At 35.4% G+C, this 17,868-nt stretch overlaps 2 protein-coding genes across 2 annotated transcripts; both read left to right on the forward strand.

Annotated features, from left to right (window-relative positions):
- Positions 1–448: 448 nt before the first annotated feature.
- On the forward strand, positions 449–1,405 carry LOC130845696 (olfactory receptor 13C9-like). The gene has a single exon (XM_057723284.1). It carries the CDS (start codon positions 449–451, stop codon positions 1,403–1,405), a length of 957 nt encoding a protein of 318 aa, XP_057579267.1.
- Positions 1,406–11,616: 10,211 nt separating this feature from the next.
- On the forward strand, positions 11,617–12,573 carry LOC130845762 (olfactory receptor 13C9-like). Its single transcript, XM_057723434.1, has one exon. It carries the CDS (start codon positions 11,617–11,619, stop codon positions 12,571–12,573), a length of 957 nt encoding a protein of 318 aa, XP_057579417.1.
- The last annotated feature ends 5,295 nt before the right edge of the window (positions 12,574–17,868 follow it).

Below are 17,868 nucleotides of genomic sequence, written 5' to 3' on the forward strand. Positions count from 1 at the left end.
CCAGGAGCTAGGCTGCCTGAATCTCAGCTAATTATGGACAACAAGCAGGCTTGATTTTGAGCCCAGGCTTTGCTACACATCAGCTATATGACTTTAGACTTAAACTCTCTTAGTTTAACTTAGATAAGTTCCTTACCTTTAAAATGATAAAAATTGTGGGGTTTAAATGAGGTGATGCGTGGAAAAACCACATACACACTCGCTGGTTCAGAAAGAGTGATCAGTACTATAGCTTCTCCCTCATATTTAGCTTCCTGTACTGTTTACTTCTTTACTCCCTTACCTTTCCTCTTTTCTTCCCCTTCCCTATGTTTTTCTTCTGTGTTCTCATTGGGTTCATGCAAAATTTCTATATTTGTGCATTGGTGAACTTGAACTTACCATAGTAAATAAACAATTACTTTTTAAAAAATTATTTGAGTTTTTACAGGTGAAAGAGAGAAGTAAAATGGAATGGGAGAATGAAACCATTCTGGTGGAGTTTTTCCTGAAGGGGCTTTCTGGTTACCCAAGACTTGAGCTACTCTTTTTTGTGCTCATCTTAATAATGTATGTGGTCATCCTTCTGGGCAATGGCACCCTTATTTTAATCAGCATCTTAGACTCCCACCTTCATACCCCTATGTACTTCTTCCTGGGGAACCTCTCCTTCTTGGACATCTGCTACACCACCACTTCCATTCCTTCCACACTGGTGACCTTCCTCTCGGAAAGAAAGACGATCTCCTTCTCTGGCTGTGCAGCTCAGATGTTCCTTGGCTTGGCCATGGGGACCACAGAGTGTGTGCTCCTGGGCATGATGGCCTTTGACCGGTATGTGGCTATCTGCAGCCCTCTGAGATATTCTGTCATCATGAGCAAGGATTCCTATGTGCCCATGGCAGCTGCATCCTGGATCATAGGAGTTGTCAACTCTGCAGTACAAACTGCATTTGTGGTACAATTGCCCTTCTGCAGGAATAATGTCATCAATCATTTCTCCTGTGAAATTCTGGCTGTCATGAAACTGGCCTGTGCTGACATCTCGGGCAATGAGTTCATCATGCTTGTGGCCACAGCCTTGTTCAATTTGATACCCCTGCTCTTGATTGTCATCTCTTACTCGTTCATCATTTCCAGCATCCTGAAGATCCGCACTTCTGAGGGCAGAAGCAAAGCCTTCTCTACCTGCTCAGCCCACCTGACTGTGGTGATAATATTCTATGGAACTATTCTCTTCATGTACATGAAGCCCAAGTCTAAAGAGACACTTAATTCAGATGGCATGGATGCTATTGAGAAACTTATATCTATTTTCTATGGTGTGGTGACTCCTATGATTAATCCTTTAATCTACAGTCTCAGAAACAAGGATGTGAAGGAAGCAGTAACACATCTATTTAACAGGAAGTTCTTTAGAAAATGAATGGAAAAGTATTGGATTGTGAACATGTTGGACATTTTTGAAACTTGAGAATTATGTCAGGATTTTGGTTGCCTTAACTTGTTTTTTCACTTTTGTACTTCTTAAAAATTTTTCAGTAATGACATATAGCATTTCAAAATTATTTCATGTTCATATAGAGGATTTGAAAGGTACAGGACAGTGGGATTGGAGAAGAGAGTGAGCACCTATTACTCTAACCCTGGAGTTCACAATTACTCTAATTCTTTATGAAAGATAGTTTATATTCATTGCAGTATTAGAATTGGGTGCTATATGCTTTTTTATATTCACTTTTTATACAACATTATTTCATAGGTAACGCTTCATTAAACCTTTCAAAATAAATAAAGCTATCTGTTATGAAATGATATGAACAGAATTCCCCCAAAATACTGCACCCACATTCCAGTTGTAGTTTCCCATTAATCTCCAAATAGTCCTAAGCCAGTAAATACTATTTTGTTGCTCAGTATTTAGAATATTTTTTTTCCCTGTGGAACTCTAAGGATAGTGAACATTTGGGACTATAGAGGGAGTGGGTAAATGGGGCTTTGGAGTGAGCCTTTGCAATAAATCTGGATGTCCATTTTATTTCCCTAATTTTTTTCAGTTTACACGTAATTTGTAGGATAAAGAAAATTTTGCATATTAAAACTAAGTTTGAAATCCAGTCTGCAAGTCTATGCAAAAATATGGACAAATGTTGAGTTGGATGGTGGGTCGTATCAGTGTGATTTACAAGAAGCCAGATTTCTTTGATATCCTGAGGAAATTTAACTTAGTAATCTGAGGAAGCAGAGAATTGAGAGGTGTTAGGAGGTAACATTATCTTGATTTTCCTTGGCTTTCTCATCAAAGTTTTACTCTATCTGAAGAGAACACTTCTAATTTATAGCCCATGATGAATGAGAAAGTGTGTTCAGGAGTGAGCCACATTCTAGGAAATCCATTTGGCTGGATACCTTTTATACTGATGGGTCTTTAAATTCAGAGCATGTTGGGCATAAACATATTTTACATAGACAAATAAGGATTAAATGTTTGTGGAATTTGGGGCATATTCTTTTTATTTTTCTAAGTTTACTTTTTTAATTTTAGTAGAAGTACTAGTAAACATTCATGAACTATACTTAATTACCTCTAGCTTCCATCATCATTATTCACAGATTAAATGTGATGGCAAAGGCTGAGACCATTGAAGTATCAGATTCACACTCTGACAAAATAGGCTATAAGAACCTATTAGTTCCCATACAGCAGCTCACAGGACTCCCCCGCTCCCCTAAGAATTCCAGGAAGGTGGACAACCTCTGAAGTCAGGCATATTATATTTGACTCACAGGCTATCCTGCATACTAAGACTCTAATTTTGTTTTTTTTCACAGCTTGAGTTCAGCTGCTTCAATAAAGTCTATGAGATTAGTGATCTGAGTCCTCATCTTATATTAAATTTATAAATTTCAGCTAGAAAAATCAATTAAAGCAAATAGAAATTTTAATGTGCATATTTCTCCTCAGAGGTGAACACCAGAAGTGTTTTCCCCGCCTCGGTGTTATAGAATTAAGGTCTGAAGGAAAGAATGGCAAGTCCCCTGTTTTGATGTACCCACGTGTTCAAATTTCCTGGGCAAAAACATTATTATTATAATATCGATATACTTATTTAATACTTGAGCCTCTAGAGGGTTTTCCTTCAGAAAATTTATTTTGAAAGCTTTTAATGTCTTTCCAGTTTGTCAATTTTTCTTAGGACTTGTGAGTCCGAAAACATGTTTCTTGAGCATGCTGAGAAGGAATGTTAACACCCCCACACTATCATTTAATAATCATAGTAAATGAAATAATTCCTTTGTGCTTAAATCATCCAGAGTGTACTCTGTCATTTGTAACTAAGCCCTGATTGACACGGCAAATGAGGCCCTCTTTGCAATGGTTTGTTTGGTTTCATCTTCCGCTAACCCCCATCTGCCTCTTTAGTTAGGTTCCTGTGATGCTGAGATATTTTCTTTTCCTGTGTTCATCATGCCATTTCTTGTCTTTCACCCTTGATGTTATTTTCCTCTTCTTGGAATGTCCTTCCCTATATTACTTCTGTCTCAAATTCTTACTCCCAAATTAAGAATCAGTTCAGGTGTCACCTCTCCTGAAAATTATTTCTTGATTGTGAGTTGCTTGTCATTTATACTTCCATAGCACACCAAGCCATCATTTTTATTGCAGCATTTACCACCTTTTGTTGAAATCATCTGATTTCATGGATATTTTTCTCCCTACCTATTGTGTTATTGAAGGTAGAGACTATGTCTTGGGCACTTTTACATTCACAGTGATTCTTACTGTGAGCTTTGTTGAGTAGGTATGCCGTAAATATTATGTAGGTGGAAGTGATTAGAAAATATATAACACCTAATAGAAATATTGGTGGAGGACATGAGTACACAACACGTGTAAAAGAAAATACAGCTGTTTAAAACACACAGAAAGGCTAAATATCTCCAATATTTTAAAGGTGACTTTTGAAACGAGATGCCATTAAGCCCTTTAAATTAGAAAAGAAATCTATGTACCCCCCAAAAAATAATAAATAAATAAATAAAAGAAAAGAAAAGAAAAGAAAAGAAATCTAAAAGAGCAAGAGAAAATCAGCAACACGATAATACTGGTGGGAGCATATAGTAGTAGTATCCTTTGGATTCATACAAATCTTCATTTATTTTGACCCACTGTTTCACTACTAGAATTCTATGCTAACAAAATAATTTAAACTTTCTGTGTTAAAAATAAATTTAAAAAATAAAGAAAAGAAAGAAACAAGAAAAGGAAAATGAAAAAAAAAAGTATTCAAAAGTGTCCAGCCTTAAGGTGCTTCAGTGGATGCTCAGGAGAAAGGTGGAAATCGTTTAGCATGAGTTACTGTATTGTTTTATAAGGAAGGTTAGCCTCCTTTTTGAACTATGTTTATTACCAGGTTGTTTAATTATATCTATAATTTATTTTCAGCTTTGTTCTTTACACCTCTACGTATTGCCTGACGATTCTTTTTCCCTTGCTTTCCCTTCTTTTCCCTTCTTTCTCTTTCCTCCTTTTAAATTTTTTTTCTTTTTCTTTTAGAGTATGTATCACTTTTAGAAATTTGCAATATAAATATGTTTATTTAAAAACTCAACATTTACTATAAGGTATATCTATAAAGTAAACAAAAATTTTGTACAGTAAATAATCATTTATACTTCTAAAATGGTGTGTGTGTGTTTATGTGATTGGGAGTATATGTGAAACAGAGAGGCGGTAGGGAGAGATTGAGAGAGAGAGAGAGATAGAAAGACACAGATAGAAGAGAGAGAGAGAGAGAATTCAACTGGGGAAACTTTGATGACATTACACAAGCCCCCTTCTAATTCTGTGCATCAAGTTGAGTAATAGACTCTCTGTAATTGGGTCTATAGGGCTTTATTTCAGAAGTCTCACAAGTTTTATACGTATTTCATCTCTGAAGCAGTTTAAAATCGTGCACAAAGGTTTAGAAAGGTCCTTGAGAACATTTAAATTGTGTCCTAACCTGAAGCAGGTTCTTTAGGTATTTGTGGGTTTCCACAATGGGGCCGTGTTTCAGCCTGCGCTTCAGGGGCAAATTGCCCTATTTCTAAAATTTATTGCTAAATACTAATTTTCTTTCTTTCTTTTCTTTTGAACTGGAATCTAATGATGTTTTATTTGAACTAGGGGGGAATTATCCTAGTTATTGTAGCTGCAACAATCATATTTCTATAAATATCAACAAATCAATGAGTTTCCATGGCAAAACGATTACTCACCAATAGCTGCCTCTTTAGAGGTTCAGCTACTAATGAGGAGTCATGAATATAGACTTCAAGTAGAAATGAAAGATAAAAATATCTGTTTTTGCTGCAACTTAGAAAGAGTGGCAATATCTAGTTTGGAGGTAAGTTATTGCAAAGACAAGAAATAAATTTTATCAACTATAAGTAACAGTTGTGCTGGTGGGTTAAAGGTGTCAAGTTTGAAACTGAGATGTTTTTCTCACTGAAGAGAGACCGAGTATTGTAACTGGAATTTAAGGATCTGTTTGCTGAGATGTAGTAGGGAAAAAAAAAAGAGCTATGGGACCAAAAGAGCAGTTCTGCATGCAAAGGCAATTGAGCAACAAACTGAGAGGAATTTTCCCAGCAGGTATGAATTACTTTTTGTCAGTGTGTAGCTTTTTAGAGCATCACACAGTATTTGGACACTCTGTTATTTTTAACTAATTAAGGCTCACTATACAGTAGACAGCAGAATGTGTGTCCTGTGGTATAAAATTCGTAACTAACAAGTCTTTCCTAGTCCCCTAGTAACAGCTCTGATCCATCTGGTTCAGTCAACTGAGAACAAGGTGAACTATGTGCTAGGTACTGTGCTAGGGACTCTTTATGTAGAGATTACCAGAGAAGGAGACAATTGCAATTTGGATTAAAAAAAAAAAACTGAACATAATCATCTCCTGAGATCTGAAAAAGATGATTTACCAAAGCATAAATAACCAGAAAGAGATGTGCTCGAGCATTATCCTAGTGTGTCTGCATACACAATTGGTGACTATTTTGAATATTTGCTTTTCTATTATTAGGTTATAATTGTAAAAATGAGTGACTTTTCCTCTTATGTTTTTATGTTATAGGGTTGCTAAAAATGTTACAATAATCTCAGTCAAAAAAGTTGGCCATATTTTTAAGACAAAGAACATGCTGACACCTTCCTAAAACCCTATTTTTTTATGGAGTGAATTGAATCTTTTGGGTGATTTTTCCTTTTTGCAACCTAATTTGCTGGCATCCAAAGGATCGAAGTGTGATAAAGGATTGGAGTGTTATATGCTATGATAAAGTTTATTAGGATTTGATTGTAAGATGAAAATAATACCATTTGTTAAAACACTGTGTGATCTGATTAAGCGTTTAAGCTACATATACCTGGCCTTCTGGAAAGACAATGATGACAGGTTCAAAGATGTAAAAAGACTCTAACAGAAGGAAGAACTATGAAAGAGAGGCATAAAAGAAACTAGTAACAGTGGAAACCATTATTGTGCTAATTGAAAAATATACACTGTTTCATTTAATCTTATCAAAAAATATCTGGTATAGGTGCTATCTTTGTCTTCATGCTATAGCCAGGAAAGGTGATGATCAGAAACATGCCCAGGCCAACCTGGTTAGTAAGGGGCAGAGATGCCATTTAAACTAAACCTGCCTCCAAGGCCTATGTCTTGACAATACTATGGAATGTGCTTGATAGAATATCATGTAGCATGGAGGTAGCTGATGGAACAAGAGTTTTTGCAGTGATGAGTTTTACAGGTGTATGTATAACCTCCATTATTCAATGAACTCCACATGTACCTAATGTTCTTTGGGGTCTCAAGTCGTTTATACCCTAACCTAGAAAATCTGAAAAATTTTAATAAAATACAAATTTGATTAAAGCTACAAAATGTTACAGCTGTGGACAGGGGATGAGTTTAGAATAGGGAAATCAAGTTGGGTTTGGGGTTATTCTGAGGCGACTAATTACGTCCTGATATTGAGAAGATGGACCTGAGATTCAGAGCAAAGTACCTTGTACAGTTAGATGGACAAAGGACTCTGAAGAGGGAAGGCTCTTTGGACTTGAGAATGGAACAAGAATAATAGTTAACATTTATTGAGCTATAATGTTGTTCTAGGAGTTTTACTACCTCATAAAAGCAGTATCACTTTTAATGGAGAGGAAATGACATGGGATAGAAGGACAGACCCTAAAGCAGGTCAGAGGATAGCTTGCAGCTTGATGGAGGGACAGGAGATCCATATGGGCCTGGAAATCCTAATGATACTACTTAAAGTATCTTGAGTATTCAGAATGTGAGTATATTTAAAGGACCTGTTAGTCTTCAGCAATTCCCATTTAGAATGTGATTCTGAACAAGTTAGAACAATTTTTAAACCCATGTGGTTGTGTCCCATGACAATGGATGGTTTGATGCTGTGTACCATTGGAAAAGTGAAGGGAGAAATGCTATGCATCTGAAAGGCAAGAACTTTTTAGCTTAAATGTTATGTATTTAATGAATAGGTATTATAGTCACAAGGATCAAAATTTTAAAAAGGTGCTAAGTAATATAGAGTAAACAGCCTATCTTCCATTTCTGTTCATGAACTATTCATTTCCTTTCCTGGCGATAACAAGCTATTCCTGTTTATTTCTCTAGAGGCATTCTGTGTGGGGGCAAAAATGTGTGTGTGTATGTGTGCGTGCATGTATATACACACGCATACAATACATGTAAAATCTTTTTTACAGAGATGAGACTGTGCTATGTATACTGTTCTGAACATTACTTTGCCACTTAATAGTTCTGAAGAGCTTTCCATGTTATTGCACAAAACCCCCTTAATCTTTTTGATAGCAGACTGGTATTCCATTATTTCTCTGTCCCCTTCTCGTGGAAACTTAAATTGCTTCCACATCTGCTATTACAAACAAGACTTTAATGAATCAGTTTGTATGTAAATCACTTTGCACATTCATAAGCATAAGTGTGTGATAATTACCTGGAGGTAAATCTGTGGTCAGTGATTATATACATGCATATGTGATTCTGCTAAGTACTGCCAAGTTGTCCTCCACAGAGGATATACCAATCTGTGTGTCCACTGAGAATGTATCAGAGTGCCTGTCTTCTTAACGTTAGGAGACAAGGTCATTAGAGATGAAACCATGTCTCATCCCTATGAGACATCAGTGCAGAGCTACCTAAAATATAAGTCACAGTGAGTGATATGAAATTTTTCTGTGGAAGTTCCCTGAGAGATTGGTCACTAAGTTTCTTAAACACCCTTTTCAATATATACATGTACCAAATAGAATAATATGTCAATTAACAATAATAGTCACAATTCATATATACATATGTATGTATATACTTAATATATATTTTTTATTCATCCAAATTTATCTAAATTTGATTCTTCTAAATTATATTAGTAACATCTGGAAATTGTGGGATGGGGATAGAAATTGAGGAATAAAAGTATTCTTGCAGTTCTATCTTCATTTTGTATTTGAGGGATAATTTAGGAGATTAGAGAGCAGTCTAGTGGAAAAAATAGTTAATTTTTATGAGCAAATGTTTGGGTCTGTAAGGCAAATTATGAAAGTAGAGAAAGAGGGTAACTAACCACTTATGGAATGGAAAAAATGAGTAAAGTGTTCAAGTTAAGGCAAACAAATGGTGAATGACAATTTAATCATCCAGCAGAAATAAGGAAGTAGGAACTATAAATAATGCAAATTAAGTAAGTAATAAGAATAAAGTATGTGGAAAGAAAGAAATGAAATACATTTATAATTATATTCTAAAGTGAGTGGACTGAATATGCTCATAAAGCAGTGACTGTAAAAAGGGATTAACAACTTAAACCCAGGTATTTGTTAGTTATAAGTAGCATACTTTAAACAAAGCAAAAAGAAATGTTGTAAATAAAGGGATGCACAAGAGAGAGCAGGCAAAAGCAAACTAAAATAATGTATCTAGGATATTACACAGAAGTGTAATATCAATATCATGAAAGTGGAATTTAACTTTAAAGTACCTAATGTGATAAAAATAGGTCAATTAATGATAACATGCACAATTTATGAAGAAAATGATCAGCTATAAACAGATACACACTAAACAACAGAGGAACTAAGCATATACAAAATAATCCTAGATGTACAAGTAAAAGTTGATTACAAATATTTATATAGAAGAGATTAAATATATCAATAGATAACAGAAAATAATCTCAAAGATTTGACTATGACATTCAATAAAACTGATTATATGTATACATGTATTGTGTGTATATATATATAAAACCGTATATCTCTTCCAAAGAGAATTCACATTTTTCATTAACATTTACAACATAGATCAAGTAATTGGCTGCCCAAAATACATAACTTTAGAATTACAGCTCATGTTCTTTAATCATAATAAAATAAATTGGATATAATAAAAATGGAACAAAAATACCTAATCTCTAGGTGTGCATATTTAGATAAAATAACTCTTGGTTCAAAGAGAAAAAGAAGAAAAAAATTGTCTGGAAACCAATGACAAGAACATTTTATATCAAAATCTAAGTCTATAGTAAACAAAGTGTTTTAAGTGCCTTAAAGCTAAAAAGAGGAAAAAAGATAAAATATTAAGGAAATTCTTTTCTTATTTCATGAATTTAGAAATTCCAAATAAGTTTAGAGAAAATTAGAAAAACAAAAACCTAAGTTAATGAAAGAGGAGAAAAAGTGGAAAGGAGAAATCTATCAAAAAGTATTAAAAAAAGTTTTTTGAAGGAAACCTATAAGTGAAAATCTCTAGTGAGACTAATAAATAAAATAAATAAATAAATAAAAAGAAACATGCAACATCTTTATAAGGAAAATTACAGAACACTACTGAAAAAAGTAAAAAGAAATGAAGAAGCAGACATATAATATTTTCATGGTAAAAAGTCATGATTGTAAAGATGTAATTTTGACAATTTTAATAAAGAAGAGAGAGAGAGGATTTGCCTTATCTAATGTCAAAAAAAAAAGGACTTCCCTGGTGGCTCAGTGGTTAAGAAATCTCCTGCCAGTGATGAGGACATGGGTTCAATCCCTGGTCCTGGAAGATCCCACATGCCGCAGAGTAACTAAGCCCGTGTGCCACAATTACTGAAGCCTGCGAGCCTAGCGCCTGTGCTGTGCAACAAGAGAAGCCACTGCAATGAGAAGACCAGCACTGCAGCGAAGAGTAGCCCCAGCTTGCCACAACTAGAGAAAGCCCTCGGGTAGCAATGAAGACCCAATGCAGCCAAAAGTAAATAAATAAATAAATAAATAAATAAATAAATAAATAAATAAATAAAATGTTTAAAAAAATAGTGAAAAAGGAGTCAGAACTTCTCATAAAGGGTGACCACATAAAATAGATATATATATATGTGTGTGTATATATGTATATATATATATGTGATTGAAATGAATAATTTCCAGAAAAACATAAAGTATCAAACTGCTCTCAAATCACCATGTTGAAATCTTGCCTCTTTCTGACCAATCACCTTTCTGATCTGATATTTCTTTTGAAATGTTAGTATTGTCAAATAGATTACAAGATATTCTAGCCTGTGAGCCAAGTTCTCTGCAAAATGAAAGTTAAGAGTTTGAACTCCATAGCCATATGGCTTGGGTTTAAGTCCTGGCTCTACCATTTATTTAGCTATATGACACTGACCTTAAGCAAATACTTAAATTTTCTGTGCCTTATTTTCCTCCTTTTTTATAATGAGAAGGACGATGCTAATAATAAAGTGATTGCCTAATAGGGTTGCTATTCAGCCTAGACGAAGTTAGGCACAAAGAAAATAAATAGCAGAGGACGGACACAGAGTAAGAGATGTTGGTCATCGTATTGGCCTTGGCTTTATGCACCTATTCAACAGATATTTCTGAACATCTATCTCTGTGTCTGTTATATTATAGATGCTGGGACTGTGGAAATAAACAGGAAAAAGTACCTGCCTTAATAGAGTTTACATGCTAATGGACAAGACAGATAATAAGCATAAGAGTGTAATCTGTAAGAGTGACAAGATCATTGATCTATTGTGTGGTGGTCTGTAGGCAATAAAAATAGTTTATTGTTCAGTTATCCATAATACAGTACTCATATTTATTTTAACATCTAGTTAACCTATGTGATGACAAATATGGCCAAAAGCTCAGGCTTCAGCAAGGAAGACGTCGGTTTGAATCTTACCTCTGCTGTGTACTTACTTTAGTCAAGTTAACTTAAGAGTTCTGCTTTGATTTACTTATTGTAAAATGTGGATAATGGCACCTCTTTCCCAGAGTGTGATGAGATTGAATGAATTACATGACATATTGCCTGTAGCTTGAAACATGTTAGGTTCTCTTCCCTTCCCTCTCTTTATTCATACCTTCATTCTATTTGGTCCACTTTATTTCTGTTCTTCTTTCTTTGGTCTTTTCCTTTTCTATTTTTTATTTTTTCTGGGAGTATATGGTACTTTTACATTGGTACACAGTTGAAAGTAATCATAGTAGAATAGGTATTATATCTTAACATACTCTAATGTATTACAGGTGAAAAAAAAAATACAATGGAATGGGAAAACCAAACCATTCCGGTGGAATTTTTCCTGAAGGGGCTTTCTGGTTACCCAAGGCTTGAGCTACTCTTTTATGTGCTCATCTTAATAATGTATGTGGTCATCCTTCTGAGCAATGGCACCCTTATTTTAATCAGCATCTTAGACTCCCACCTTCATACCCCTATGTACTTCTTCCTGGGGAACCTCTCCTTCTTGGACATCTGCTACACCACCACCTCCATTCCCCCCATGGTAGTGACTTTCCTTTCAGAAAGAAAGACAATCTCCTTCTCTGGCTGTGCAGCTCAGATGTTCCTTGGCTTGGCCATGGGGACCACAGAGTGTGTGCTCCTGGGCATGATGGCCTTTGACCGGTATGTGGCTATCTGCAGCCCTCTGAGATATTCTGTCATCATGAGCAAGGATTCCTATGTGCCCATGGCAGCTGTGTCCTGGATCATAGGAGTTGTCAACTCTGTAGTACAAACTGCACTTGTCATGCAATTGCCCTTCTGCAGGAATAATGTCATCAATCATTTCTCCTGTGAAATTCTGGCTGTCATGAAACTGGCCTGTGCTGACATCTCGGGCAATGAGTTCATCATGCCTGTGGCCACGGCCTTGTTCAATTTGATGCCCCTGCTCTTGATTGTGATCTCTTACTCATTCATCATTTCCAGCATCCTGAAGATCCGCACTTCTGAGAGCAGAAGCAAAGCCTTCTCTACCTGCTCAGCCCACCTGACTGTGGTGATAATATTCTATGGAACTATTCTCTTCATGTACATGAAGCCCAAGTCTAAAGAGGCACTTAATCCAGATGGCATGGATGCTACTGACAAACTTATATCCATGTTCTATTGGGTGGTGACTCCCATGATGAATCCTTTAATCTACAGTCTAAGAAACAACGATGTGAAGGGAGCTGTAACACATCTTTTTAACAAAAGGTTCTTTAGCAAGTGAATGGAAAAAGTATTGGATTGTGAGCATTTTCGACATTGTTGAAATGAGAATTATTTTGGGATTTTGGTTACTTTAACTTATTTTTATACTTCTGCCTTTATTTCAAAATTTTTCATAATGACATATAGCATTTCAAACTTTTTTCATTCTCATTATAGAGAACCTGCAAGGTACTTGGCAGTAGCATGAGGAGAAGAGAGAGAGCACCTATTACCCTAGCACTAGAGATCACCTATTACTTTAACACATTATGAAAGATATTCTATATTCATGGCATTATCAGAATTGGGTGTTATATGACTTTTTATGTTCACTCTTTATGCAACATAATTTCATAGGTAATACTTCATTAGATCTTTTAAAATAAATAAATCTATGTGTTGTGAAAAGAATATAAACGGAAATCCCCCAAAACACTGCACCCACATTCCAGTGGGGAGCCTTATGTAGTGGTTTCCCATTAATCTCCAAATAATCCTAAGCCAGTAAATACTATTTTCTTGCTCAATATTTGGAATATTTTTTTTCTGTGGAACCCTAAGGATATTGAATATTTGGAACTATAGAGGGAGTGGGTAAATAGGGCTTTTGGGTGAGCCCTATGCCGTCAATCAGTATGCCGTTTTCATTTACTTAAAAAAATTTTTTTAACTTACATGTTAGCTTTAGCGTAAAAAAATTTTGCAAAATTAAAACTGTGTTTGAAATCCAGCCTGCTAGTCCAGGTGAAAATATGGACAGGTATTTAGTTGGGTTGCTGGTCGTATCAGTGTGATTCAGAAGAAACTAGATTTCTTTGATATCTTGAGGAAATTCCTGTACTTTTCCAAATGTTAGAATGTACAAGCTCTTGATTTTTAGTGTAGACCATCATTTATGTCTTGTCTCTGTTACTAACTAGTTTTGTCACCTTAGTGATCAAAGGAAGCAGTTCATTGGGAGATGTCAGAAGGAGATAATGTTATCTTGATTTTGCTTAGCTTTCTCCTCAAATTGTTACTCTAGCTGAAGAGAACACTTCTAATTTATAGCCCAAGGTGAATGAGAAAGTGTGTTCAGGAGCTAGCCACATTTTAGGAAATCCATTTGGCTGGATACATTGTATATTGATGGGTCTTTAAATTCAGAGGACGTTGGGCATAAACATATTTTACATAGACAAATGAGGATTAAATGTTTTTGGAATTTGGGGCATATTCATTTTAAGTTTACTTTTTCATTTTAGTAGAAGGACTAGTAAGCAGTCATGAACTGTGTCTAATTACCTCTAGCTTCCATCATCATTATTCACAGATTAAATCTGATGGCAAAGGTTGAGACCATCGAAGTATCAGATTCACATTCTGGCTAATAGTCTATAAGAACCTGTTAGTTCCCATACAGCAGCTCATAGGACTTCCCCCTGACCCCAAGAATTCCAGGAAGGTGGACAACCTCTGAAGTCAGGCATATTATGTTTGACCCACAGCTGTCCTGTATACTCAGACTTTAGTTTTGTTTTTTCTCACAGCTTGAGGCGAACTGCTTCCATAAACTCTCTGGGATGACTGATCTAGGTCCTAGTCTTATATCAAATTTATAAATTTCAGCTAGAAAAATTAATTAAAGCAATTAGAAATTTTAATGTGCATATTTCTCCTCAGAGGAGAACACCAGAAGGGTTTTCCCTCCTCACAGGGCTGTAGAATCAAAGTCTGAAGGAAAGATCGGCAAGTCCCCTGTTTTGATGTACCCACATGTTCAAATTTGCTGGAGGAAACCAATATCATTGTAATATTGATATATTATTTAATACTTGAGCTTCTAGAGATTTTTCCTTCACAAAATTTATTTACAAAGCTTTTAATGTTTTTCCATTTTCTCAGTGTTCTTAGGATTTGTTATTTGGAAAACAAGTTCCTTGAGAAGGAATGTTAACACCCCCACACTATCATTTAATAATCATAGTAAATGAAATAATTCCTTTGTGCTTAAATCATCCAGAGTGTACTCTGTCATTTGTAACTAAGCCCTGATTGACACGGCAAATGAGGCCCTCTTTGCAATGGTTTGTTTGGTTTCATCTTCCGCTAACCCCCATCTGCCTCTTTAGTTAAGTTCCTGTGATGCTGAGATATTTTCTTTTCCTGTGTTCATCATGCCATTTCTTGTCTTTCACCCTTGATGTTATTTTCCTCTTCTTGGAATGTCCTTCCCTATATTACTTCTGTCTCAAATTCTTACTCCCAAATTAGGAATATATTAGTTCAGGGGTCACCTCTCCTGAAAATTATTTCTTGATTGTGAGTTGCTTGTCATTTATACTTCCATAGCACACCAAGCCATCATTTTTATTGCAGCATTTACCACCTTTTGTTGAAATCATCTGATTACATGGATATTTTCTCACTGCTTATGGGATTCTTGAAGGTAGAGACTGTCCTGCACATTTTTCCCTTCATAGAGATTGTTACTATGAGCTTCACTGAGTAGATGTGAAATAAGTTTTAGGTAAATGGAAGTGATTAGAAAATATATAACACCTAATAGGAATATTGGTAGAGGACATGAGTACACAACACATAAAAAGGAAAATGCAGCTGTTTAAGACACACGAAAAGGTTAAATATCTCTAGTAGTTAAAAGTATCATTTGAAACAATAACAAGATACCATTTTAGGCCTTTTAGATTAGAAAAAGATCTACACTATTGACAACATCCAGTGAGGAAAAGAGCAAGAGAGAATCAGCAACACCATAACACTGGTGGAAGCATAAAGTAGTGTTATCCTTTGGAGTCATACAAATCTTCATTTATTTTGACCCACTTATTTTACTACTAGAATTCTATCCTAATGAAATAATTTGAACTTACTTTGTTAAAGATAAATTAAAAAAATAAAGAATAGAAATAAGAGACGAAAAAGAAAACAACAGTATTCAAAAGTATCCAGCCTTGGGACTTCCCTGGTGGCGCAGTGGTTAAGAATCTGCCTGCCAATGCAGGGGACACAGGTTTGATCCCTGGGCCAGGAAGATCCCACATGCTGCAGAGCAACTAAGCCTGTGTGCCACAACTACTGAAGCCCGTGTGCCTACAGTCCATGCTACATAACAAGAGACACTATCGCAATGAGAAGCCCATGCACCACAACAAAGAGTAGCCCCTGGTTGCCACAACTAGAGAAAGGCTGCATGCAGCAATGAAGACCCAACACAGCTAATAAATAAAGAAATAAATTTATATAAAAAAAAAGTATCCAGACCAAGGTACTTCAGTGGCTGCTCAGGAGTAAGGTGGAAATGAGTTAGCCTGACTTATTATATTGTTGTATAATTAAGATCAGACTCCTTTTAGAACTATGGTCCTCATCAGGATGTTTACTTATAATTTATATTCAGCTTTATTCTTTACATATCTATTTTTTGCCTGAGGATATCTTTTTTCCCTTGACTTACCTGTTTTCCCTCCTTTCTTCTTTCTTTTCTTCCTTTAAAGTTTTTTTTCTTTTATAGTGTGTATCACTTTTAGAATATTTACAATATAATTATGTTTATTCAAAAAGGCAACATTTACTTTAATCTAAATCTATAAAGTGAACAAAAATTTGTACAGTAAATATTCATTTATACTTCGAAAATATTGTGTGTTTGTGTGAGTGTGTGTATGTGTGTAAGAGAGAGGTGGGAGGGAGAGATTCAGAGAAAGAGAGAAAGAAAGAGAGAAAGCAAGAGCGGGAGTGGGGGAGGAGAAAGAGAGAGAGAGACTGACAGAGAATTCAACTGGGGAAACTTTGATGACAATACACAAGCCCCTTTCTGATTTTCTGTATGAAGTAGAGTAATGGGCTTCCTATAATTAGGTCTTTAGGGCTTTATTTCTGAAGTCTCATAAGTTTTATACGTATTTTATCTCTGAAGCAATATATAGTTTTACACAGAGGTTTAGAAAAGTCGTTGAGAACATTTAAATGTGTCCTAAAGCCTGAAGCAGGTTCTTTATGTATTTGTGGGTCTCTACAATGGGGTGGTGTCTCGGTCTGGACTTCAGGGGAAAATTGCCCTATTCCTAAATTTTATTGCTAAATACTATTTTTCTTCCTATTTTGAACTAAAAGAATTTAATGATGCTTTATTTGAACTAGAGGAAGTTGTCCTAGTTATCATACCTGAATAATCACGTTTCTATAAATGTTACCAAATCAGTGAATTTCTATGGCAAGATGATTACTCACCAGCAGCTGCCTCTTTAGAGGTTCAGCTACTAATGAGGAGTCATGAAAATTGGCTGCAAGTGGAAAAGCAAGATAAAAATATCTGTTGTTGCTACAACCTAGAAAGAGAGGCAGTCTCTGGTTTGGAGGTAAGTTGCTGCAAAGACAAGAAACAATTTTTATCAGCTATAAGCAAGAGTTGGACTGATGCGTTAAAGGTGTCAGTTTTGAAACTAAGATGTTTTTCTCACTGAAGAGACACTGAGTATTGAAAATGAATTTAAGGGTCTATTCACTGAGAGGCAGTAGGCAAAAATAATACTCTGAGACCAAAAGAGCAGTTCAAGATGCAAAGGCAATTGAGCAACAAACTGAAAGGAATTTGCCCAGCAAGTATGAATTACTTTTTGTCAGTGTGTAGCTTTTTAGAGGATCACACAGTGTTTGGACACCAGTTATTATTTTTAACTAATTAAGGCTCACTACACAGTAGATAGCAGAATGTGTGTTCTGTAGTATAAAATTCATAACAAACAGGTCTTTCCTGGTCCTCTAGCAACAACTCTGATCCATCTGGTTCAGTCAACTGAGAACAAGGTGAACTATGTGCTAGACTGTGCTAGGGACTCTTTATGTAGACATAACAAGTGAGGAGGAAACTATGACCAATTTGGATTAAAAAAAAAAAAACTGAACATAATCATTTCCTGAGATCTGAAAAAGATAATTTACCAAAGCAATGAATAGCCAGAGAGAGACGTGCTAGAGCATTATCCTAGTGTGTTTGTATACATGATTGGTGACTATTTTCAATATTTGCTTTTCTATTATTAGGTTATAATTGTAAAAATGAGTGACTTTCCCTTTATTTTTTATGTTAAAATAGTTTGTCAAAAAAGTTGGCTATGTTTTTAAGACAAGGATCATGCTGACACTTTCCTAAAACCATGTTTTTTTTATGGAGTGAATTGAATCTTTTCAGTAATTTTTCCTTTTTGCCACCTAATTTGCTGGCATCCAAAGGAGTGACGTGTGATAAAGGATTGGAGTGTTATACACTATCATAAAGTGTATTAGCATTTGATTGTAAGATGAAAATAAT

Source organism: Hippopotamus amphibius, chromosome 2 (genome assembly GCF_030028045.1).
Source record: "Hippopotamus amphibius kiboko isolate mHipAmp2 chromosome 2, mHipAmp2.hap2, whole genome shotgun sequence".
Lineage (NCBI taxonomy): Eukaryota > Metazoa > Chordata > Mammalia > Artiodactyla > Hippopotamidae > Hippopotamus > Hippopotamus amphibius.